Raw genomic sequence first — 25,568 nt, 5'->3', positions numbered from 1 at the left:
ACCTTTTACTGTGCCAAGTTTCATGAAAAAAAGTCAATCATATGAGTTTTAGAGAGATGCTACTAGATAAAAATCTAGGCGGACCTTCCAAATTAGCCATTTTGGCACAATTTGTGCCATTTGAACTTTCTTAGTTTTTATTTCTGTAAATTAATCATTTATTCTTTTCATATAATAAATTATTATTTATCATAAATAAGTAATTACATCTAATAATTGTTTTTGGGGGTTCTTTTGAAAAATCCACATTGCATTCATTCATAAAAAGAGAAAAAAAATAAAAAAATTGTAATAGACTGAAAATGGAACAGATTAACTCAATAACACTTCAAATAGAATTATATAACAATGAAAATGCAAATAGCAATGAAAACTAAGTTGTCAAAATGATATGATCAAAGGAAAAACTAATATATCTCAATTACATTACAATCAGCTCTAAGTATTTAATATCTAGGTGTTTTTATGGGAATGTGGATCTTTCAGATCAATCTGAGAACCAGTTTTGATAGGTAAACTTAATTTTATTGTGTCATTTAGCGCGGGGCGCTGGTCTTGGTCTCGGGTTCGGTGGTCTTGACTACAACTCTGCTACACCCAGAACCTTCTTGATGCAAGGCAACAGCTCTACCAACTGCGCCACTGTGCAGCTCTTAACCGTCCCCTTATTATTCCCTGCCTTACTTCCTCCACCCTACCTCAACATAACATTTGCTCAAAATTACAGCTAGATCAGTTCTGCACAAAACCAATCTAGCTTGTCTTATTTGGAAATATGCTGAGGTTAACACTAAATGGATCAATATCCATTTTCAAGCCTTGCCACAACTTTTCACGTTATGCTCTGGTTGTTTGCCTAGAACTTTCTCACTGTGGTGCAAACTATCCTGAAGGTTATTTATAAAAAATGACCTTAAAATTAATACAAGTAAACAATTTTGCAAAAATGCTTCTGTTCTCGCTTCCATAAAAATAAAAAAATTCACTAAAGTTAAAGGTGACTGGTTGCAATAGAATTTATGAGTATCAAAGTAAAAAGCTGGTAACAAATGTACAACACAGTGTTGCCTTGCAGCAAGAAGGTTCTGGGTTCGATTCCGGACCCGGGATCTTTCTGCATGCAGTTTGCATGTTCTCCCTGTGCATGCGTGGGTTCTCTCCCACAGTCCAAAAACATGACTTAATTGGTCTGTATAAATTCTCCTTAGGTGTGAGTGTGTGTGTGCCTGGTTGTTTGTCCCGTCTGTCTCTACCTCTGTTGCCCTGCAATGTACTGGTGACCTGTCCAGGGTGACCCCCACCTCTCACCTGTTGACAGCCGGAGACAGGCACCAGAACCCCTCCTAAAGTCAAGTGTAAGAAAACGGATTGATGGAAATGCACACCACTTTTCAGAGGTCTAAACATAGAATATTCTCTTTCTCCTTCACAACTGTGCTCTACTGTAATAAGCACGACCACCACACTTAAAAATGTTAACATTTATTGCTATTTCTGAATACCGCGCTGAAAGCAAAAGCATTCAGAGTATACACAGAAATTATACAATAATATATTGTTTCACAAAGGCAGTGAACACAAACTGTATTACAATCTACAAAAAAATCTACAGAAATTTAAAATTCTAAATATCAAAAAAGTACAGCTGCAGAAACAGGTGTAGAACTGTAACCAAAAACTGGATATCGGTCAGTCGGTGAAACAACGTGATGACATCACGATACAAAGAAAGCGCTCCATCTTTGTACTTAGAGCTGTTTTTTTCGGGAACTACAACCAGCAGACAAAAAACATCCCCAAAATGTACTCCAGAAGAAGTCACTGAACTGAAATCTAATAAATTATGGTTTTATGCATCCAAGAAAACGTCAGTTTACAGAGGATGCTACTACAAAAGGGAGCATTTCTGTATAGTTCAGTGGGACTGGTAGTGTATCACTGTGGAAAGACGCTTCAAATATGAGGATAGCAAGTGGTAAAAATAAAAGCTTCTTGTCTCACAGGAACAGAGAAATCAATTGTAAAAAAAAAAAAAAAAAAAAAAAAAAACTGGCTGATGGAGCCTGGTGGATTAAAGATAAACGAACACTTAAACTCATAGAAGTGGTTATACTTCTTATGAAAAGTCTCCTAAATAATAGTCTGTAGAATGGCAAGTTACTTCCTGTTACAGGTTGGAGTAAGTGGTCCAAAACTCAAGCCATAAACCACAGCAGTCAAACTCATTGATCATAAAAATAATTAGAGGAAAAAAATTCCAAGGCTCATTAATTCAACCCTGTTGGATTTAAAAACAAAAACCTGTAAAATATTCCAATAGAAAGAAAAAATATTTTCTGGAGCCCAGAAAATACACTCCTCCAAAATAGTAGCCATTTTGGAGAAGTGTCCAGAGGCAGGGCGAGGTGTTCGTCTGGTGTTTGAGGTGCCTGTCGTCTTAGCGACCACTGATGGAAAGAACAAGCTGGTTTACGGTCACATGCGACTGCAGGGAGAAGGGGTGGCCTTCAGTTTAATCCTGCTCCATAGGCTCCTCGACGGTCTCAGTGTTTAAGGTGGCGCCCTCTGTAGGAGGTTCAGTTGTACTGAAGGAGGGAGCGACACCGGCCTCCTCTCGGGCTGCCTCTGCCCCCTCCTCTGTACTACTACTACAGCTGCTGATTGGGTCACTGCTGCTCTCCTCTCCGTCCCGGCTGCTCTCCTGGTTCTCCTGGACGCTAGTGGGGGCCTGCTGGTCTGTCTGGTCCATGTCGCTACCCTCCTCTTCTGAAGTGCATGGTACCTCCCTCTCAGTCGGATCACCCTCCTCCTGGTTGGATCCTTCACAACTCTCAGACACTGTGCTGCTAGTTGGTTCTAAACAACAAGGACAAAAAAATGGGGGTAAAACAGGTAAAACATACAGCTACATCTAAAGACACTCATCTGTTTTTATGAAGCAATTGTCAACAGATAGAGATACACCACAAACCTGGCTAGTCATCACCCAATTTAAAAAACAAATGTGTGTGTGTATGTATGTATATATAACTTCCCTTCTCACCCTCCGCGGGTGGTCTCCTTCTCTTTCATCCTCTGAGCTCGGGTCCTCTACCAGAGGCCTGGGAGCTTGATGGTTCCTCCAGTATCTTGGCTGTGCCTAGAACTGCACATTTCTGGACTGAGATGTCTGATGTTGTTCCTGGGATCTGTTTTAGTCACTCCTCCAGTTTGGGGGTGACTGCCCCGAGGGCCTCGATGACCACAGGCACCACTGTGGTCTTCACCTTCCAGGCCTTTTCCAGTTCCTCTCTGAGGCCCTGGTATTTTCTCCAGTTTCTCATGTTCCTTTTTCCTGATGCTGTAATCACTTGGTATTGCTACATCCACCACATCACAGTGTGAATTTGCCGGGCCATTCACCCTGCCAGTAAATGTGTTCTGCAGTGTGAACGGGCAAACGACCTGAAAGTGTCCCGCATGCGCAGTAGAGGGCGCAATAGCGACAGCGTTCTCAGTATTCTGCCAACCGCCATAGTGCTCAGTGTTTGCAGAAGCACACATGGAGGCCAACGGTGGAGTTTAGCTTGCATATTTGAAGTTGTTGTCCGGCCGGAGCAGCATATTAACAACTTAATCCTCATTATAGTCCATCATGGTTGTTGTTTTTCTTCCCGCTTGCGCGTATCAGGACACAGAATAGTGAGATTTGTTGAGAATCAGTGACGTTTAGTTCGGATGAAGGCGACCTGAACGTTAGGTCGCATTTGAATCGGATATGGGTCACATTCGAAACAGAATCCGACCTGTGCTGTTCACACTGTCATGAAAAGATTGGATACAGGTCGCATTAAGTAAAAAAAAAATCGGAATTGGGTCACTTTAGGTTGCGGCCTATATTGCACTTTGGTCACAACGTTGTCCCATATATGCAACACCTCTGTCAACACCTCCACACAATAATTCAGTGCATGAGTGACAACGTTTTTTCATTGCAGATGCAACATGTGTCTCTGTACAGCTAGCTTTGCTAGCAACACGTCCACAGATCTTACCTTTCTTTAAGCTTTCCTTCCAAATGACACTAAAAGTTGGACAAAGTCCCCACCGTCTGTGAAAGCAAAGTTCTGCTGATTTTTACATGTCGCCATATCTGATGATTTATGCAATATTCAATATTACTGACGATTAGACAGACATCTTCTCCCGCTCAGAGGAAACTACTGCGCATGTCTGAAGCTCTGCGTGCGAGTAAAGGTGGAGCCGATGGGTGACAACAGACACGCAACGTAAATCACGTTATTGCTTGGATTTTACGGCGCCACCTTAAATCCCTGAACTTCACATTTTAACGGAATAAAAGCTCAATGCGACTTGGATGTAACGAGTAAAGCGACAGTTTTGTAGAAATGTAGTGAAGTAGAAAGTACAGATACTTACTGTAAAATGTAGTGGAGTAAATTTAGAAAGTATCCATTATTAAATCTACTTTAAGTACAGATACACGAAAATTGTACTTAAGTACGGTAACGAAGTACAAGTACTTCGTTACTTTCCACCACTGGTGTCCGCCCCCCTCTGCTGCTGCTGCATGGCTGTGAAAAACCTGGAGCGGCATAGATATCTGCGGCATATGTATGTTTACTGGTTTTTAAAAAGAAAACTTTGGGGTTGCGGCTTATAGTCCGATGCGGCTTATAGGCCGGAAAATACGGTATTTATTTCATAAATAGTGTTATTTCTTGGATTTTTTCTGTGAAGAACCCAGAGAGGGTTATTTGATTGTGCTTTCTGGAAAACAAATTTTTACATTTAGGCACTCCTGCAAACGTCACACATTTTCTGTTACAAACTGACTCCGGCCCCCCACCAGAGAAGGGAAAAGTTATGTGGCCCTCACAGGAAAAAGTTTGGGAACCCCTGCTTTAGCTGGTTGGGTGGAGAAGAGCCGGTTAATCCTCTTGGCTTCATTCTCTCTCGTATCTCTTTAGGCGGCTGGCCAAGGCTTGGAACCTTTGGCAGTTTCAGGTGCTTCAGGTATGGGCATCTGGCTGTACTTCTTAGGTACTGATCTTTTCATTGCACCCCTTTGGAGCGCTGACAGTTGGCTCACTTCCCTTCTTGTTATCTTGATTTTAGCCTCCAACTGTCTTTTCCATGGTGGGTATTGGGTCTCATGGTTGCTCTTATAGTCAAGCATCTCAAGGATCACTGATGCTGAGTTGTATATCAGCTCATTGGTTTCTGTTATGGTGTTGGTAGGGATTGTTCTCAATGCTGCATTCACATCTTCAATGAGACTTTCTGATGGTAATTCACTCAACCGTTGTAATTGGCGTCGGGGTTGCCTGGTGTTCATTCGGGCCACGATTCTCTCCCTCAGGTCAGTTGTTGCCTCGTTCAGCTTTGATGGTTCGCTCATTACTGTAGCTTCATACCCAGTTTCTGGGCGGGTAGTTGTAGTTAACTCCCCTCTGACCTGACGTCTTGGCTCCTCCCCCTTGTTGTAGCATTTGTGTTGTACCTCGTCAATCTCAAGTTGTGACAACGGTTGCCGTTTGCGGATGTTGGAACACTGAGCTACTAGTTGTTTGGCAGTTAGTGTTGACTGGGGATGTCGAGCTAACCATTCCTCCCAGATTCTTTGCATGTAGCCTCTCTGACTAGGGCTCTTGAGTAGTAGCATTCCAACAGATCCATGTTTTCACCTCTCGCCCATTTCCGTCTTGTTCCAGTAGCCCATTTTTCATCAAGGTGACCTGGTTCCCCAGCACCTGACGCAGACCTTGTTTGGCCGGGCGACGTCTGAGCTGGCATGTCGTGCTTATCAATGTCTCTCATGGTATGAGGTAGGCTATATAGCTCATAGAGTCTTGCCTAAGGACCCACACACTCAATTTCACTGTTGTATCTTTTTTGCCCCAGCCTGGATTCGAACCCGGGTCTCCCAGGTGAAAGACGAAAGACTGGTGACTTACCCATTTAGCTACTATATATATATATATACAATTTTTTTTTTTTTTGAAGTAGAAAAACAATTTAAAACTAACTGACAGCAAGCCAAAAACTCTGGGCAGCTTAGAGTTGAACCTTGATGGGGAGAACATTAAAAAAAGAAATTAATCCAATCAGAACCCACCTTGCTCCTCAGTGGCAGCTACAGTGCTGAACGCCTTCTTCTCCCCCTCCTCCTCCTCTTGTACCATGGCTTCAGCTTCTTTAGAGTGGTAGCTGCTGTCTGAGGACCTCGGCGTCTCCACTTCCTGCTCTTCTTCCTCCTCGTTTTTGCAGAACTTCAGTCTCTTTACCTCTTGGTGTTCAGCCTCCATGTCCTCTTCCTCCTCCTCTTCGTCCGAGTGTTTGTTCTTCACAGCGCTCCCCGAGGAGCCTTCTGAAGGCAAAACGTTGCTAACGAGAAATCGAGACAGATGACAGAAATAGATTCCAACTGCTGGTTGTGTTTAAGAGGGCAGATGGGTTTTCTATAGAACCTGTCCTACCTGGTGTCTTTGTCATCATCTTGCTCCATGTTAAGGTCTTTGTTGTCTGTGCTGTCTGGCAGACCATTGGCTGCTAGTGAGTTGGCCAGAGACACCTTTGGTCTGTTCAACGGTCGAGGGGTTCCTGGACCGTTTACTTTCCTAACAGACATGAAAAAAGTAGTTACAGGGTATCTGCAGGTTTCAATAAGCCAAATGCAAGACTAAAACTTTTTTAATGCAATCTTTAACAAAATTTAAGATTGAAAAATCTATAAGTAGGGGTGATGATTGAAGTGGTGAGAATGTTGCATTATAATCAACCATAGCAAAAACTGCACCCATGATAGTCACAACTACCTGGCCAGGTAGCTGGCAAAGGTACCACCTTGAGTCACAAAAGGCAATAAAAATGTTTGTGTGCGACTCAAATTTTTGCCTGATAGAAGTCCAGCGAGAAAAAAAACCCTACATTAAATGTCCTGCCATAACAAAATGTAAGACCTCTAATTATTTAAGGCCAATTGAGATTCTTAAAGAATTTAAGACCATTGGTTCCCCCACTGTGTTATACGCATTGCAGGCCACCAGACTTTACGTACCCCGCCGCCCAGTTTAATAAGCCAAGCCTAAAAGCAATCTGTGGTAATTGTATTTTGATCAGAAGTACACAAAAATTAAACTCATTTTTGTCAAGTTCTAACTGTTAGCAAAATCTAACTATGAAGATCTTAATTTATCCCTGCTGAAACCCTTAAATAAAATTTAACAGCATTGTCATTCTTCCTAAACAAATGTTAAAATTCCAGATCTAGGGTCCTTCTTAAAATGTTAGCATTTGTGAGGACCCCTGACGGTCTGGGGGTAAGTAACTGTTTACTTCATTTATGCCATGGGCCAGTTCTAAATGTGACCAGCATTAGATGGTGTTTGAAGATTTACTGGTTGATTACTTAACCCTTGTGCGTGCGAGGACTGAGGCAAACGATACAAGTGATACGGGTGTGGGGTCGGTTGGACCCCATTTGTAAACACAAGGGTTAATTGGGATTTAACAGAGGTGCATAAAACATTTTTTATTTTAATGCACCTTTATAGAGATTCAACACACAACTATAGATTCATTATTAAGATTCTGTAGTTGTGTGTTTAAGCATTGTCAACAATATTTTCCAGTAATGTAATTGGGGCCTGCCATATCAATGCACAGGGAGAGCTGTGACATATGAATCGCAGTAGTATCGGAGACGACAAATAGCCCTCTCATACGCTTCAAACGTTTTTTGGATCGGCCTTACGAATCCTGAACGGGAAGCAGTTGTTCAGACTGCTTTTTTCATCAAAACTGACTGGTTTTCTCATAAAGATAGAAATCCTTCGCCACCTCTTTCTCACACATGCCAGTTAGCAGAGGCTTAATCACTATAGCAACAAAATACAGAGAAAGGCAGAGCTGCTGGTTTGGACTACAAAGACTCTAGTTCTAAATAAGGTCAGAACTACAACATGGTGGAGCACTCAATTATTACAGAGGAGGGCTGAGCTGGCATTTAGAACTACTTGCCGTTTTGGGCAAGTAGTTTTGGGCACTGTGTAACAGTGGTTTGGATTAACCAAACCACTGTTACACATTGGATTAGTGTGTAAATTTAAAATTAAGTTTACTGAAAATTTCAAAAATAAAAGCCTCGACATTTTTCACATCAGGTAATTGCTCTTTTGGTCTTTTTGTGACTGGTTTAAACAAACCACTGTTACACATTGAATTTGTGTGGTCATTAAAATGAAGCTTACTGAAACTTTCAAAATAAAAGCCTGCATATTCTTCTCACAGTGCACCGCCATAGGTGGTGCAACAATATTAAGCTTTTTTTCCTCAGGAAAACTGCCTTGCGCAGCAAGCTAATGTTAATGAACAGGTTTGTTCATTAACATTAGCACAAACATTAGCATTTCACTGCCCTTCTCTAGTGCATTAGCCTTTTACATAAAATAACCTATTAGTTAATTTTCTCACTTATTTGCCATGTTTAGTATACTGAATTTAGTAAGTCAATGAAAGAACACATGCTCATAATGCCCCACATGCTACTGATACCTCTCCTTGGGCTGCCACCTTATCGTGGTGGAGGGGTTTGAGTGTCCCAATGATCCTAGGAGCTATGCTGTCTGGGGCTTTATGCCCCTGGTAGGGTCACCCAAGGCAGACAGGTCCTAGGTGAGGAACCAGACAAAGTGCAGCCCGAAGACCCCTATGATGAATACGAACTTTGGACTGCGTTTTCCCTCGCCCGGACGCGGGTCACCGGGGCCCCACTCTGGAGCCAGGCCTGGAGGTGGGGCACGATGGCGAGCGCCTGGTGGCCGGGCTTTTACCCACGGAGCCCGGCCGGGCTCAGCCCGAAGAAGAGACGTGGGTCCCCCTTCCAATGGGCTCACCACCTGTCCGAGGGGCCAAAGGGGTCGGGTGCATTGTGCTATGGGCGGCAGCCAAGGGAGGGGACCCTGGCGGTCTGATCCTCGGCTGCAGAAGCTGGCTCTCGGGACGTGGAACGTCACCTCTCTGGTGGGGAAGGAGCCGGAGCTAGTGTGCGAGGCTGAGAGGTTCCGGCTAGAAATAGTCGGCCTCACCTCGACGCATGGCTCTGATTCTGGAACCAGTCTCCTTGAGAGGGGCTGGACGTACTTCCACTCTGGAGTTGCCCACGGTGAGAGGCGCCGGGCTGGAGTGGGCATACTTGTTGCCCCCCATTTGGGCGCCTGTACGTTGGGGTTCACCCCGGTGAACGAGAGGGTGGCCTCCCTCCGCCTACGGGTGGGGGGATGGGTTCTGACTGTTGTTTGTGCTTATGGGCCGAACGGCAGTTCAGAACTGCCCACCCTTCTTGGAGTCCTTAGAAGGGGTACTGGAGAGTGCCCCTCCTGGGGACTCCCTTGTTCTACTGGGAGACTTCAACGCTCACGTGGGCAATGACAGTGAGACCTGGAGAGGCGTGGTTGGGAGGAACGGCCCCCCCGATCTGAACCCAAGCGGTGTTCTGTTGTTGGACTTCTGTGCTCGTCACGGATTGTCCATCACGAACACCATGTTCAGGCATAAGGGCGTCCATATGTGCACTTGGCACCAGGACGCCCTAGGCCGCAGTTCGATGATTGACTTTGTCATCGTCACATCGGATTTGCGGCCGTATGTCTTGGACACTCGGGTGAAGAGAGGTGCGGAGCTGTCCACTGACCACTACCTGGTGACGAGTTGGTTCCGGTGGTGGGGGAGGAAGCCGGTCAGACCTGGCAGGCCCAAACGTGTAGTGAGGGTCTGCTGGGAACGTCTGGCGGAGTCCCCTGTGAGACGGAGCTTCAACTCTCATCTCCGGCAGAACTTCGAACACGTTCCGGGGGAGGTGGGAGACATTGAGTCTGAGTGGACCATGTTCCGTACCTCCATTGCCGAGGCGGCCTATCGGAGCTGCGGCCGCAAGTTCGTTGGTGCCTGCCGTGGAGGCAACCCTCGAACCCGTTGGTGGACACCTTCGGTGAGGGATGCTGTCAAGCTGAAGAAGGAGTCCTACCGGGCCTTTTTGGCCTGTGGGACTCCAGAAGCAGCTGATAGGTACCGGCGGGCGAAACGACATGCGGCTCGGGTTGTCGCTGAGGCAAAAACTCGGGCGTGGGAGGAGTTTGGAGAGGCCATGGAGATAGACTTCCGTACGGCTTCGAGGCGATTCTGGTCCACCATCCGGCGTCTCAGGAGGGGGAAGCAGTGCAGCACCAACACTGTTTATAGTGGGGATGGTGCGCTGCTGACCTCAACTCGGGACGTTGTGGGCCGGTGGGCGGAATACTTCGAAGACCTCCTCAATCCCACCAACATGCCTTCTGTTGAGGAAGCTGAGCATGGGGACTCTGGGCTGGGCTCTCCAATCTCTGGGGACGAGGTCGCCGAGGTGGTCAAAAAGCTCCTCGGTGGCAGGGCCCCGGGGGTGGATGAGATCCGCCCGGAGTTCCTTAAGGCCCTGGATGTTGCGGGGTTGTGTTGGCTAACGCGACTCTGCAATATCGCATGGACATCGGGGGCAGTTCCCCTGGACTGGCAGACTGGGGTGGTGGTCCCCCTGTTTAAAAAGGGGGACCGGAGGGTGTGCTCCAATTACAGGGGGATCACACTCTTAAGCCTCCCTGGTAAGGTCTATTCAGGGGTCCTGGAGAGGAGGGTCCGTCGGATAGTCGAACCTCGGATTCAGGAAGAGCAGTGTGGTTTTCGTCCTGGTCGTGGAACACTGGACCAGCTCTACACCCTCAGCGAGGTCCTGGAGGGTGCATGGGAGTTCGCCCAACCAGTCTACATGTGTTTTGTGGACTTGGAGAAGGCGTTCGACCGGTGTCAGAGTTTGGTCCGCATTGCCGGCAGTAAGTCGGGCTCGTTTCCGGTGAGAGTTTGACTCCGCCAAGGCTGCCCTTTGTCACCGATTCTGTTCATTACTTTTATGGGCAGAATTTCTAGGCGCAGCCGAGGTGTTGAGGGGATCCGTTTTGGTGGCCTTAGGATCGCATCTCTGCTTTTTGCGGATGATGTGGTCCTGTTGGCTTCATCGGAACGTGATCTGCAGCTCTCACTGGAGCGGTTCGCAGCCGAATGTGAAGCGGCCGGGATGAGGCTCAGTGCCTCCAAATCCGAGGCCATGGTCTTGAGCCGGAAAAGGGTAGAGTGCCTTCTCCGGGTCAGGGGGGTCGTCCTGCCTCAAGTGGAGGAGTTTAAGTATCTGGGGATCTTGTTCATGAATGAGGGAAGAAGGGAACGGGAGATCGACAGGCGGATTGGGGCAGCGTCTACTGTGAAGCGGGCGCTGTACCGGTCCGTCGTGGTGAAGAGAGAGCTGAGCCAAAAAGCGAAGCTCTCGATTTACCGGTCGATCTACGTTCCCACCCTCATCTATGGTCATGAGCTTTGGGTCATGACCGAAAGAACGAGATCACGGGTACAAGCGACCGAAATGAGTTTCCTCCGCAGGGTGGCTGGGCTCTCCCTTAGAGATAGGGTGAGAAGCTCGGTCATCCGGGAGGGACTCAGAGTAGAGCCGCTGCTCCTCCACGTCGAGAGGAGCCAGTTGAGGTGGCTCGGGCATCTGGTAAGGATGCCTCCTGGACGCCTCCCTGGTGAGGTGTTCCGGGCACGTCCCACCGGGAGGAGGCCTCGGGGAAGACCCAGGACACGCTGGAGGGATTACGTCTCTCGGCTGGCCTGGGAACGCCTTGGGATTCCCCCGGAGGAGCTGGAAGAAGTGGCTGGGGAGAGGGAAGTCTGGGCCTCCCTTCTGAAGCTGCTGCCCCCGCGACCCGACCCCGGATAAGCGGAAGAAAATGGATGGATGGATGGATGGCTACTGATAGGCTTTATGCTAACATCAGCATTTTGGCTAATTTTAGCTTATGCATTCATTTTAACACAATGAATGTAACAAGTACAGCTTAGTCAACATGCTTCTGCCTCTCCACATGTTATTGACTACAATTTAGCTAAGCTTAGCATTGATGATTATTTTTAGCATCAGAACGCTGGGCTCCAACTGACGGGCACACTTTGGCAAACCCCGGTTAAATTTCTTCAGGAATTTTATAGTGTCAACATACAGTCCTTGCTACTCAAAATGCTTGAGACTCTCTACATGCTCTTGAGTACATTGCAGCTTTCTTTAGAACGGATGCTAATTTTTAGCATCAGAACGCTGGGTTCAAACCGATGGGCACACTTTGGCATGCCCCGGTTAAATTTCTTCAGGAATTTTCTAGTATACATCTTTATTTTTCTTCCATTACAGTCACTGCTGCGTGCCCACCCACAAAAATGGTATCAAAACGTGCGGCTCGATGCCGAAAAGGGAGCCATTAATTTTTTTGGGGATCGGAGTTACGATGGCGACATAAAAAGCAAAACACGAGCAAAATTTCCAACTGCCGAAACGCAGAATGTAACTGACACCAACTGCCCCTTTTTTAGAGTGAGAAACGGAGTGGATTTTTGACCCCAAAATAATTTTTAAATCGCTCTCATGCCTACAAACATTGCTCTATTGATATGTAAATGCTGTTTTTAAGTACGTATACAAGAAAAAAGGGAAAAAGCCTGCCCTCATGTTATTTTCAGGTACTACAATGTAGCAAGTTTTTTGTTATTCGAAACAAAACTTACAACTGTAGAAACAGACACCGTTGGTGTAAATTACTGTTGAAATCTGTTCAAAGCGTTGCTGGTACGTATTAAGTTTGTAACTTTGTAACATCGTTTCTGTCTAGAGATAGCGCTCTAATGTGTTGTTTTAAGATAGAGTACGTTTGTTATGTTAATTAGATAGGTTATCGGGTGCGCAGTTGGTAGCCTAGATGTACGCATATAGATGTGATGTTTGGTAGAAATTGAATGTAGTGTATTTTATGCTGCATATGATCACATATTTATTGTTTTTCTCGTCTTGATTTCAGTTTTACCCTTTTAATTGTCATTAAACGAGCTGATGGCATCCTTCGGTCTTCAGAGTTGTGACATGAGAAAGGTGTTAGAAAGCCTTTGCATCAGACATGCGCCAGTAATGGCACATGATATGAAAGTCGGTCATAACATTGATACGCATGCCTGCTTGTGTAAAATGTTTTCAAAATTTCTTTAGGGCTGACGGTTTTCTGTCAAGGTGCTTCAGAGCTAAATCAAGTGACAGGGTAGCCACAGGCTCCCAGCCATTCATTTTCAGACTTTTCTGAAAAATTTCAGAGCTCAGAGCACACCATCTTTCTCTCATCGCCGCTATTATTTTGAATGAGCTACAGTTATGAATCGCAGTACTATCGGAGATGACAAATAACCCTCTCCTACGCTTCAAACGGTTTTCGGATCGCTTTTGCTGATCCTGAACAGGAAGCAGTTGTTTGGACTGCTATTTTCATCAGAACTGACTGGGTGTCTCATGAAGACAGAAATCTATCTCCACCTTTCTGTCTCACACAAACCACACAAACACACACACACACCAGTTGGCTGAGGATTAATCACTATAGCAACAGAATACAGAGAAGGGTAGAGCTGCTGGTTTGGACTACAAACACACCATAACTGTAGTTCTATCTATGGCCAAGACTCAGTTAAAAGAGAGGCCTGAGCAGCATGTAAGAACTACAACATGGCGGAACTGTCAGTTACTATAGAGGAGGACTTAGCTGGTATTCAGAACTACTTGTGCTTTGAGCATTATATAACTGACTTAACCCAATCACTATTACACATGGAATTAGTGTGGCAATTTCAAATGAAGCTTACTGAAAATTTCAAAATAAGAGCCTTGACAATTTTTACATCATGTAATTGCTCTTTTTTGCATTAGATAACTGTTTAAGAAATCCACTGTTACACATGGGATTAGTGTTGCCATTTCAAATGAAGCTTACTGAAAATTTCAAAATAAAAGCCTCAATAATTCTCTCAGATAAGTGCACCGCAATAGGTGGTGCAATAATATTAGCCTTTATTAGCATTTTCTCTCAGGTTATGGCTTGCCAAGCCAGTGCATAGCATTTCACCTAAAATAAGCTTTTAGCTCATTTTTGTACTTATAAGCCATGTTTAGTATACTGAATGGACTAAGTCAATGACAGACAACATGCTAGTGATGTCCCACATGCTACCGATAGCAATCATGCTAACATTAGCATTTTGGCTAATTTCATCTTATGCATTAATTTTAACAAAATTAATGGTGCAAGTACAGCTTAGTCAACATGTTTCTGACTCTCCACAGGTTTTTGACTACAATTTAACTCAGCTTAGCATTGATGCTAATGTTGAGCATCAGAACGCTTTTCTTACTTATTAGCAATGTTTTGTATACTGAATGGAGTAAGTCAATGACAGACAACATGCTAGTGATACTCCACATGCTACTGATAGCATTCATGCTATTATTATTTTGGTTAATTTTAGCTTATAAAACATACTGAGTGGTACAAGTAACAGCTTAGTCAACATGCTTCTGACTCTCCACAGGTTATTGACTACATTGCAGCTTTCTTTAGCATTAATGCAAATTTTTAGCATCAGAACGATTGATTAAAAACCGACGGGCACACTTTGGCAGGCCCCGGTTAAATTTCTTCAGGAATTTTCTAGTTAACCTTTAATATTTTTAAATTTCCTGTGCCACTGTCCTGGTGCCCCAACCACCGGGTTTAGCAAGTTTTTGAGGGGAAACCTTGTAAGATATTTTAAGGCCTTCAATTTAGACACAATTAAGACATTTTAAGAACGAGAACTCAAGAGTTACAAAAAAAAAAAGAAAAAAAGACGACGACTGATTTCAGTTTTCAACCTCTCTATAAAAGCAGATGCGTTTCCTGGAAGCATCACTCCATTCATTCGGTTAACAGTGCTGCATCCGTTTTTCCTGGAAAAAAAAAAAAAATTTAAAATGTGATCATCCCATTGGTGCATCTAAAAATAGAATGATTCTTTAGCCTACACCATATACTTACTCTGAAGAGGGATGGACACAGCTTACCACCAACACATTCTAAAACAAAACCAACGGAGCTCAACTTAGAACAAAACAACCGTTTGAAAAGTTTAGAAAGAGAGACACTGATTAGGACCAACCTTCTCCACGCCTCGAAGGAACTTATCTGTTCCAGTGTAGTTCCTTTTGGGCTCTGTGAGCAGCTCGCACAATCGCTGGATTGTGAAGGGGATTCTAAGAAAAAAACAAACAAAAACCTCTTTTTTTATTTTTTATTTTTTACAGTTTCTAACATATTTATGCTTCCATCACCTTAAAAATCAGAAACAATGCAGACGTGTTGCCTTTTACATAAGGGTTTTTTTTCCAATGTTTTACAAATAAAAACAGTGAAATGCATCAGTTATAGACTCATTTAGACTTAGGTTTAAACTCAACATGGGTAGGCCATTACAACCCATGAATAAAGCCCATGAATAAAGTTTGATTTAAATGTTTCCATTCAGGCTGCACGGTGGGCCTTTGCCCCTGTGTTAGTTTTAAAACAAAGTTTTATTATTATTTTTACGATTAATTGGATCTCTCTCGCTCTCCCCATGGCACAAAAGCTGTCATACTCCAAATGTCAAGCCACACGATTTAACATGAAACGACAAAAAATTAAACGTCATGCTGCTACCACTTAGCAACAACTCATAGGCAGAAGTGACTGTGCTGCCCGCCACAAATAATGACCTGGGCAGAACACGGTGCGTTAAATAATAAAACATAATTTAACGAAGCTTTGAGGCAGATACATTTTCCTTAAGGAATTTTAATAATCGAGGTACTTGAATCATTCGAGGAATTGTTACAGTGCTAATTAATATTCTCAAACAAATGTTACATTTATGTATCTATGGTCTGTGTTAAAATGTTAGCATTTATAGGGCCCCTGAAGGCCTACGGGGCCTTAAGAAGCTGCTGACATAATTTGGATTAAACAGAAGTGCATTTCACTGGCGATGTCTTTCTGTAGCATAAAATGGATCTTCTCCCTTAGCACTTGTTTTGTTTCGTTGAATTCTTTAACAATTTAGAATTGTGGTAGGGTAGGCATGGTCTTCTCCCATGCATATGGTATATATGGTACCGCAGGAACTGGGCCACAATCTATCAGGGTTTTGCTGCTCCTGTTGGTTTAGAAGCTAGAGTTCTGTGAGCTCTATGTTGAGTTCATAAGAGTAAGGGATGTCCAGTTTCTATTGGAGGAGCTTTAAACAGGAAAGGTTTTAAAACCTTTAAGGAAAAGCACTTATGCTATGCTGCCATCTAGGTCAAACTGCCCCCAAAGTTGGCTTTTCAGTAAAAGTCTGAATGATAATAAGTGTAGCTATGTCCAAAGGCTGGTTGTAAAATGATGAATTGTGTTGTACTTGTCATTTTTCATTGTAAGAAAATTGTCCGTAATTATTTATAATAATGAAAAATTCAAGAAACAAATTTGTATCATCCTTGAGCTGCAGTTGTGGGCTACAAGACACCACTCTAAAGGCCACAAATAAGAGATGAGTTACCGGATGTAACGTTTTTCGGAGGTACCTACCCATTGTATCCCTTCACTATCTTCAAGATTCTCTCCTTCATGTCCTCAAACGGAACCGACTCCACGTTTGAGTTTACCGAAGCTATTTGCTCAGGTGCTGAGGCTCTGAAGTCATCCATCACTTTTTCCAATTTAAACAGGAAGTAGCTCTTGAATTGTGACCACGGAACACTGGAGGAATAAAAAAATCATGAGGTGAAATACAAAAACCAAAACAGAGGTTCTGAAATGCAGCATTTGTTCAGAGGTTTTTAATTAGAAAAAGTAGCTCTAACGTGAATTCACGTTAACTATATAGAAAGAAACTGGAGAAATGTATCTGCAGTAACAGAAAGAGATCTAACATTTTATATGTGTGCCGATCGATCGGCCACCAATCATAATCGGCCGATTTCCGTGAAAAAGTGTATGATCTGTGATCGCCGATCACGATCTCTTGTTGCCGATCACACAAACTGATCACCTGCATCTCATTTCGCAGCCTGACTGTGCAGCTGGTCTCCTCTTTCCTTTACTCTGCCCAAAAGCGCAGCTACAAATCCTAAGCGATGTGGAACTATAACGCACTGAGTGAATGGGGAAGTTTGTGTGTTGCGGCGGAAAATTGAAGCACGTGGGGTGAAGCACGTCAAAATGCATCAACACGACGAATCCAATATGGCATAAAAACAGTGACATACCTGACGGAGTTTGGCTATATCGAGGATCACTACAGTTAAAGACATATGGAGCGATAAGACAGCAGGTAAAGCAGCGCACAGCTACAAACACTCACCCGGATTAGCATGACAGTCAGAAAGCTAAACAAATAAACCGCAAAATTATTTAAGTCTTCGAGCTGCGATGTAAGACGCTGGTTCTGTTCTCGCTGTTGGTTCGATCTCCTCTGCCTCCTCCCTGTTCTGCATAATTACTCCGCTCAGTCAGAAACAGCCAATCAGAACTAGCAGTAATCAGCTAGCCGCCATGCTATCAGGAAGTTTTCATTCACAAACTCAGGATTGTTTATTGTAATGGAACCTGTATTTGTCTTTGAATGTTAAGCTTTATACTTTAATTTTTTGGCAATGTTGAGGTTTTATTTGGACTCTTTGTATTATTTAACCTCTTCAGAGCCTTCATATGTTATCAGTCTTAAAGATAGTATTACCGATAGCAGTACAATTTGCACAATGCCCGTTGTTTTTTCTTGGAAAAAGTTATTAAAAACAAGTTTTTGTCTAAATTAAGGTAAATTCACGGTTCCTTTCACATAATGTAACCGGTAGTGCTTATGATTAAAAAAAATAATAATTATGTGATCGGTATCGGTGATCGGCCCTCATGGGTGATCGGAATCGGCAGGAAAAAAAAACCTGATTGGCACATCTCATATATATATATATATATATATATATATATATATAAATAAATAAATAAAACACATAAGAAATCATAATTACTGCTATAGCTAGAGTTGCCTAATATCAGGGAATGTGCCAGTGCATTGTAAGCCTGTCGAATCACAAAGCTTTACTTGTGCTCCCACCAAGGGCACAAGTAAAGCATTGCCTTTTTTATTCAAGTCTTTTTTAAAATGTTTGCATTTTTAAAGATTTTATAGTTGGTGTTCAGACAAAGATTAATCGATCCTAGTGAGTTTTAGTGCAGCTTGGATGGAATCTGTGGAATTTAGCGGCTGATATATGGCAATGGCTTCACAGCTGATTTTTTCCACTTTTCTTAATTTTTCTTCCAAATTACTTCAATGAGATATTTGAATTAGTTTACATGGATTAACTTTTATTTCCATCGCAGGCAGGGGGGAAGTTTTAAATTCTTGGGAGTACTATGAAAAAAAAAAAAAAAATATATATATATATATATATATATATATATATACATACACTGCTCAAAAAAATAAAGGGAACACTTAAACAACACAATATAACTCAATATAACTCCAAGTAAATCAAACTTCTGTGAAATCAAACTGTCCACTTAGGAAGCAACACTGATTGACAATCAATTTCCCCTGCTGTTGTGCAAATGGAATAGACAACAGATGGAAATTATTGGCAATTAGCAAGACACACTCAATAAAGGAGTGGTTCTGCAGGTGGGGACAACAGACCACTTCTCAGTACCTATGCTGTCTGGCTGATGTTTTGGTCAGTTTTGAATGTTGGTGGTGCTTTCACACTCGTGGTAGCATGAGACGGACTCTACAACCCACACAAGTGGCTCAGGTAGTGCAGCTCATCCAGGATGGCAGATCAATGCGAGCTGTGGCAAGAAGGTTTGCTGTGTCTGTCAGCGTAGTGTCCAGAGGCTGGAGGCGCTACCAGGAGACAGGCCAGTACACCAGGAGACGTGGAGGAGGCCGTAGGAGGGCAACAACCCAGCAGCAGGACCGCTACACCTCCGCCTTTGTGCAAGAAGGAACAGGAGGAGCCCTGCCAGAGCCCTGCAAAATGACCTCCAGCAGGCCACAAATGTGCATGTGTCTGCACAAACAGTTAGAAACCGACTCCATGAGGATGGTATGAGGGCCCGACGTCCACAGATGGGGGTTGTGCTCACAGCCCAACACCGTGCAGGACGCTTGGCATTTGCCAGAGAACACCAGGATTGGCAAATTCGCCACTGGCGCCTTGTGCTCTTCACAGATGAAAGCAGGTTCACACTGAGCACATGTGACAGACGTGACAGAGTCTGGAGACGCTGTGGAGAGCGTTTTGCTGCCTGCAACATCCTTCAGCATGACCGGTTTGGCAGTGGGTCAGTAATGGTGTGGGGTGGCATTTCTTTGGAGGGCCGCACAGCCCTCCATGTGCTCACCAGAGGTAGCCTGACTGCCATTAGATACTGAGATGAGATCCTCAGACCCCTTGTGAGACCATATGCTGGTGTGGTTGGCCCTGGGTTCCTCCTAATGCAGGACAATGCTAGACCTCATGTGGCTGGAGTGTGTCAGCAGTTCCTGCAAGATGAAGGGATTGAAGCTATGGACTGGCCCGCCCGTTCCCCAGACCTGAATCCAATTGAGCACATCTGGGACATCATGTCTCGCTCCATCCACCAACGTCACGTTGCACCACAGACTGTCCAGGAGTTGGCGGATGCTTTAGTCCAGGTCTTGGAGGAGATCCCTGGAGACCATCCGCCACCTCATCAGGAGCATGCCCAAGCGTTGTAGGGAGGTCATACAGGCACGTGGAGGCCACACACAATACTGAACCTCATTTTGACTTGTTTTCCTTAAAACAAGTCAAAATGACTTGTTTTAAGGAAAATGTCCTTACATTACAATAAAGTTGGATCAGCCTGTATTGTGTTTTTTCACTTTAATTTTGTGTGTGGCTCCAAATCCAGGCCTCCGTTGGTTAATAAATTTGATTTCCATTGATGATTTTTGTGTGATTTTGTTGTCAGCACATTCAACTTTGTACAGAACAAAGTACGTATATCTCAGAGGTCGCACTAGACTTTTTTGTTCTCCGTCAATTTGACCGACGGGATAAAAAAAAAATTTAAAAAATCGGTCATGTTCTATTTTTACCCGTCAAATTATAATCACATTAACATCGGCTATTTAGCCGCATTTTTATGTGGTTTAGTTAATATTCACCTAGTTGAACTGAGAATCCAGATCCCATCACGCATAAAGCAGATGAACAGATCTAACTTTTTCTCCGTAGTGACAAAAACCACTGACTGTGGCCCCAATAACTTATAATAAATTAAACGACTCCACTTAAATTAAATGCACTTCACCTGCTGGGGTCTGAATGCACAGCTTCACAAATTCCGCCTGGTCGCATCTGCAGACAAATCTACGCTAGTTCATTGGACAGTTGGATCTGCCTGAACCAAACCGATCCATTGAACTTTTTTTACCCTGTGCGGTCCGGGCGTGCGCTTTTACGAGGATTTTTTCCCCCGCGTAGTTTCACTTCCCCGAAACACACAAATGTTACGTCTGCTGCGCGTCTGCCCTCCCTTCTGGGCGCGGGAGGGTAACGCCTTAAGCTCCATTTGTTAAAACCATAGGATGAGTTAAATTTAAGTCTTTGTAGCGGCGGAGCCGTGTCCACATTGGTTGTGCAGTCGCAGCGCACTGCGCGGTGTTACGATCTAATTAACTTGTGCACCTTTATTTATTTCCTCAAGATAAACTGCCGGCTCCTCTGTTTAGACTACAAATGGATTCAACATTGCATTCTCTTTATTTTTCTCTGTTCTGTATGTAATGGAGACTGAAATTAAACGCCCCATTTTTACCAAAGTTTTGGAATGCGCTTCTGAACCAGATGCTCCAAAGCGTCCGGTCCATAATTCTTCAACACGCTGTCAGCTCCCGGTCAGAAAGACGCATTTAGTTCAGAGTCCCTGAGATGATATTCAGAAAGGATTTTTTTTATTGATTGATTGTAATTGCCTCTGCGGTGAACTCTTTGCGTAAAGTCTATCATGTCCTCGCATGTGCACAAGTCAAGGGTGTTAATTAGAACCTGTCAAATGATCGACAGGACCCTGTCGTTTAAAAAAATAACCGGTCAAAAATGGAAAATATTTGGTTAACTCGTCCTCTAATATATATGTATAATTTTTGGCATTTATTGTTAATAAAAACAATGCAAAAATTACTTCAATGTTATTACATATATGAAGTAATAACATTTGCTTATATTTTAAAAAGATAATTATGAAAATGTTTAAAATAAATTGCTTTATGTATAAAACTCTTTTCTAGGGTTAAAGTTCAGAATTATGAACAGATCCCTGCAGGATATGATCGGAGGGCAGTAGTGCCTGCAGCTGTACGGCTGGACCCACTCTGCGTACCTTCAGATTTTCCTTTAAGTAAAAAAGAAAAGAATTATTTCTGGAATTTATATTATCCAACCCTCTTTACCATTAATAAAATTGTGGAGAAAAACTCATCTTTTGTGTCAAAACATCTTGTACGTAGCGAATCTGTGTGGGTGGGCATGCCAAAGCCTAAATCTTATTGGTCAGTTTGCGTTTGTTTATTTGGCGGCTTGGCACTTATTTTGCAAGCTAAAGACAAATGAGCGGAGCTTGATCCCCCGTAGTTCGAAGAGCGGTTGTTTGGATCTCGGCTGAGTTTTATACCTTGTAAGCGGTTCTGGCAGGTCACCAGTTTATGAGCTTCGATGTTTCTCAAACTGGAGACATGGCGGATCACCAATTGGCTGACATCTGCCGCTCTTACTGAGCGTCTCAGACTGTGGGCTAAGCAATTTAATCTAGTCGAAACATTCCCCAAAAGAGTAGAAATTAAGCAAATATTGTTGCTTCACCTTCTCCTCCTCCTCTGGACGTCTGACACCACCTGAACCTGGGAATCAACATCCTCTTCTTTCCGTGGATCACACGAGTAGGCTTCGCTTCCATGTCTTTATTACTTACACAAACATGATGCGCGTTGGAGAGGGGGTTGTGCTCTTGCAGGTCAGGTGCAGTGATAGTTTTGTGCGTACCCTCCGATCTGTCTGACCTTTTTTCCCCCAGACAGCTGCTGATGTCAGTCAATGGGTGACAAGTTATCTTTTCTGTTCGTGAAACCACAAAAAGGCTAATAAACCGTCGACCCCACCAGAACCGCGCACACTGTAAAAAGCTCAGCTGGGACCCAAATGGCCGCTCTTAGAACTACAGGAGGATCAAACTCTGCTCATTCATTTTTAGCTTACAGAGAAAGCGCCATGCTACCAAAAAAACCAAACAAAAAGCAAACTGACCAATAAGATTTAGGCTTTGGCGTGCCCGCCACCACAGACCGACACTGATGTGCGCTGCCTACATGATGTTTTGAAACAAAAGATCTTTTTTTTTCTCCACAATTTTCTTAATAGTAAAGAGGGTTGGATAATAAAAAGTAACTATTCTTTCCGTTTTTTTATTCAAAAGGAAAATCTCAATGTAGGTACAGTGCGTACAGCTACAGGTACTACTGCAACAATCCTCAGTCACACTTTTGGGCAATTTAGAATCACACAGAGGAGCTCCAAAAATAAATCAAACTTAAAACTCTCTGAACTAAAAACTTCTGATAACATAATTAACCATATCTGCCATGGTAAATTATTACTGATACCTATTGTGAGTAGCCCCTAACATTAATATGATCAGGCAGCATGTAATCATATATGTAACAATGTCATAAAGGCTGAGCCAATATAATTTATGTCTGTATCAAACAAGTAGCCCTTCGTGTTACTCCGTACCCGTATAGTAGCTCCCAGTCTCAAAAAGGTTGGTGACCCCTCGTCTATAACATACATCTAAGTATAGCATTCTGTACGCTATCCATAATACTACTTTAATCTTTAACCAGAACAACCAAAAACTACATCGTTTTGGGATTATTTATAATCCCTTATAAATCTGACACATTCGATCATAATTTTAGCAGTAAGACGTATCTTGACTAATCTACAGTCATGGCCAAAAGTTTTGAGAATGACACAAATATATTTTCACATGATCTGTTGCCCTCTGGTTTTCATGTGTGTATGTCAGATGTTTTCATTACATACAGAAATACAACAATTGCAATCATATTCATATTATGAGTAACAAAATCTTTTATTGACAGAATGAGTTATTGCAGCAAGTCAGTATTTGCAGTGTTGACCCTTCTTCTTCAGGACCTCTGCAATTCTCCCTGGCATGCTCTCAATCAACTTCTGGACCAAATCCTGACTGATACCAGTCCATTCTTGCACAATCAATGCTTGCATTTTGTCAGAATTCCTAGGTTTTTGTTTGTCCACCCGTCTCTTGATGATTGACCACAGGTTTTCAATGGGATTAAGATCTGGGGAGTTTCCAGGCCATGGACCCTGCTTTACAGTTGGCATGAGACAAGAATGGTGGTAGCGCTCACCTCGTCTTCTCCCAACAAGCTGTTTTCCAGATGTCCCAAACAATCGGAAAGGGGATTCATCAGAGAAAATGACTTTACCCAGTCCTCAGCAGTCCACTCCCTTTACCTTTTGCAGAATATCAGTCTGTCCCTGATGTTTTTCCTGGAGAGAAGTGGCTTCTTTGCTGCCCTCCTTGAGACCAGGCCTTGCTCCAAAAGTCTCCGCCTCACAGTGTGTGCAGATGCACTCACACCTGCCTGCTGCCATTCCTGAGCAAGCTCTGCACTGCTGGTAGCCCGATCCCCCAGCTGAAACACTTTTAAGAGACGGTCCTGGCGCTTGCTGGTCTGTCTTGGGCGCCCTGGAGTCTTTTTGGCAACAATGGAACCTCTCTCCTTGAAGTTCTTGATGATGCGATAGATTGTTGACTGAGGTGCAATCTTTCTAGCTGCAATACTCTTTCCTGTTAGGCCATTTTGGTGCAGTGCAACGATGACTGCATGTGTTTCTTTAGAGATAACCATGGTTCACAGAAGAGAAACAATGATGCCAAGCACCAGCATCTTTTTAAAGTGTCCAGTGGTGTCATTCTTACTTAATCATGACAGATTGCTGTTAAGCTGATGACTCTTTATAACATTCTGAAGTATATGCAAATTGCCATTATAAAAATTGAAGCAGTAGACTTTGTAAAAATTAACATTTGAATCATTCTCAAAACTTTTGGCCATGACTGTATGCAAGGTGATAATGTCTAGCAGTTTTTTACAGCACAGAAGGTCACTGGTCCTTTCATACTTGCTGAAAAATAATCTTACTTTTCAGTTTGAACAGATCATTGATACGCTCATGTATTCAATAGGAATTGCAATTCTTTTATTTTTTTCTGCCTAGCATACATTTATGCGTATGCTTAAGAGTTGGGAAATATCCAAACGCTCCCCACACAAACACCCGAGACAAAAGAAAAAATGTCTGTTTTGGAACTAAACATTCTTTTAACTTTTAAGTTGTACTGAACAGCTCTGAAATGTACATTGTTCATTGTTCTATGCATACATGCATGGTTAAATAGTAAAAATGGGGCCTGTGGCTTTCACTTACATGGTCTGTCCAGTCTTGGCAACATGGCGTAGAAATTGTTCCAAAAGGGGGTTAGGCTCCTTCTTCGCTTTCTTATCAAAATCTGTAATGAGGTCAAAAAAGAGGAGACAGTAGTGTCAACATACTTAGACGAAGGGGTTTTCATTTATCCTGACATAATGCTCAATTGTGGTAACTCTGTGACGTAAAACTGGATGTTTAATTTTCTTCAGTTATCTACTTCAACCAAATATGCCATCAGTTAGCGGGCGGTGGGTTACACCTGTCTCAGTCAAGCCGTCAGAACATTTGATTCCCCTACTTTATTTACATAATCAATCTAGTTCAGAGCGCTTTCTAGCTAAAACTGGCACAAGTTACCCGAATAGCTTGGAATGCTAAGTTAGCCCGAACAAGGCGACCGCTAAACGGTTCTATACAAAACCTGAAGGCAGTGGCCTAAAAGTCCGTCTAAGCCAACGACTTAAAATAGGGAAAACAGTATTAGAATTTAAATGTACTGGTTAATCATTTTAACAGGTTGGCTTATTGTAGAGAACACCGTGAACACACGGCTAACAGTTCTGTAAAAGCACTTGTTATGTTAGCATCAGCTAAAGCTAAACTGGTAATTAGCTAGAACACGCTTTTCTTTTAGAAAAACAACCATTTCGAAACAGCTGTTTTACGAGGTATTCTTAATCAAAACGAAGAAAGCGAAATTGGATTTTTGACCTCTGAGCGCCTCTTCAAGCGAGTCAATTTCCATCACGTCGTTGCCCTCTTGTCAGGCTTGGGGATGAAAAAGGCAGAGTGGTGGCTAGCCGCTGCTGCTAAGCTACAAGCTCACAGGCAGACAGAGCATTTTAATATGGCGCCGTGAGGTCACCGGCTGTTGCAGCAGACACACAACCAGCTGTGAGTGGACCACCCTCTATCCCCACAGCATTTAAAATATCACTGGGAGAAAGTTTTACAAACATATTAAAAAAAAACTTGCAGAAGAACAAAAATACAAAAGTTTGTATCCCCATATTGTCCAGATATTAGATAGTATTGTTTGTCTGTCCTA

At 43.3% G+C, this 25,568-nt stretch overlaps 1 protein-coding gene across 1 annotated transcript; it reads right to left on the bottom strand.

Annotated features, from left to right (window-relative positions):
* Positions 1 to 1,466: 1,466 nt before the first annotated feature.
* ppp4r2b (protein phosphatase 4, regulatory subunit 2b) lies at positions 1,467 to 25,407 on the bottom strand. Its single transcript, XM_008410598.3, has 9 exons — positions 25,232 to 25,407; positions 24,518 to 24,599; positions 16,539 to 16,709; positions 15,094 to 15,187; positions 14,973 to 15,010; positions 14,810 to 14,884; positions 6,480 to 6,620; positions 6,119 to 6,387; positions 1,467 to 2,856 (listed from the first exon to the last, which is right to left on the bottom strand). The coding sequence occupies exons 1-9, from the start codon at positions 25,263 to 25,265 to the stop codon at positions 2,513 to 2,515; spliced, it is 1,248 nt and encodes a 415-aa protein (XP_008408820.1). The 5' UTR covers positions 25,266 to 25,407; the 3' UTR covers positions 1,467 to 2,512.
* Positions 25,408 to 25,568: the final 161 nt, after the last annotated feature.

The sequence above is a fragment of the Poecilia reticulata genome, chromosome 5 (genome assembly GCF_904066995.2).
Source record: "Poecilia reticulata chromosome 5, P_reticulata-male-v2, whole genome shotgun sequence".
NCBI classification, from domain to species: Eukaryota; Metazoa; Chordata; class Actinopteri; order Cyprinodontiformes; family Poeciliidae; genus Poecilia; species Poecilia reticulata.
Note: the sequence above shows the minus strand (reverse complement) of the source record. Positions and strands in the feature narration are given on the sequence as shown.

Excerpts from the sequence above, each read along its gene's own strand:
- ppp4r2b (XM_008410598.3), bottom strand. The coding sequence starts at position 25,265 with ATGGAAATTGACTCGCTTGAAGAGGCGCTCAGAG. Across the intron at positions 15,188-16,538 it reads ATAGTGAAGGGATACAATGG|AATCCCCTTCACAATCCAGC; the intron begins GTAGGTACCTCC and ends TTTTTTTCTTAG. Across the intron at positions 14,885-14,972 it reads TGTGTCCATCCCTCTTCAGA|GAAAAACGGATGCAGCACTG; the intron begins GTAAGTATATGG and ends TTTTTTTTCCAG.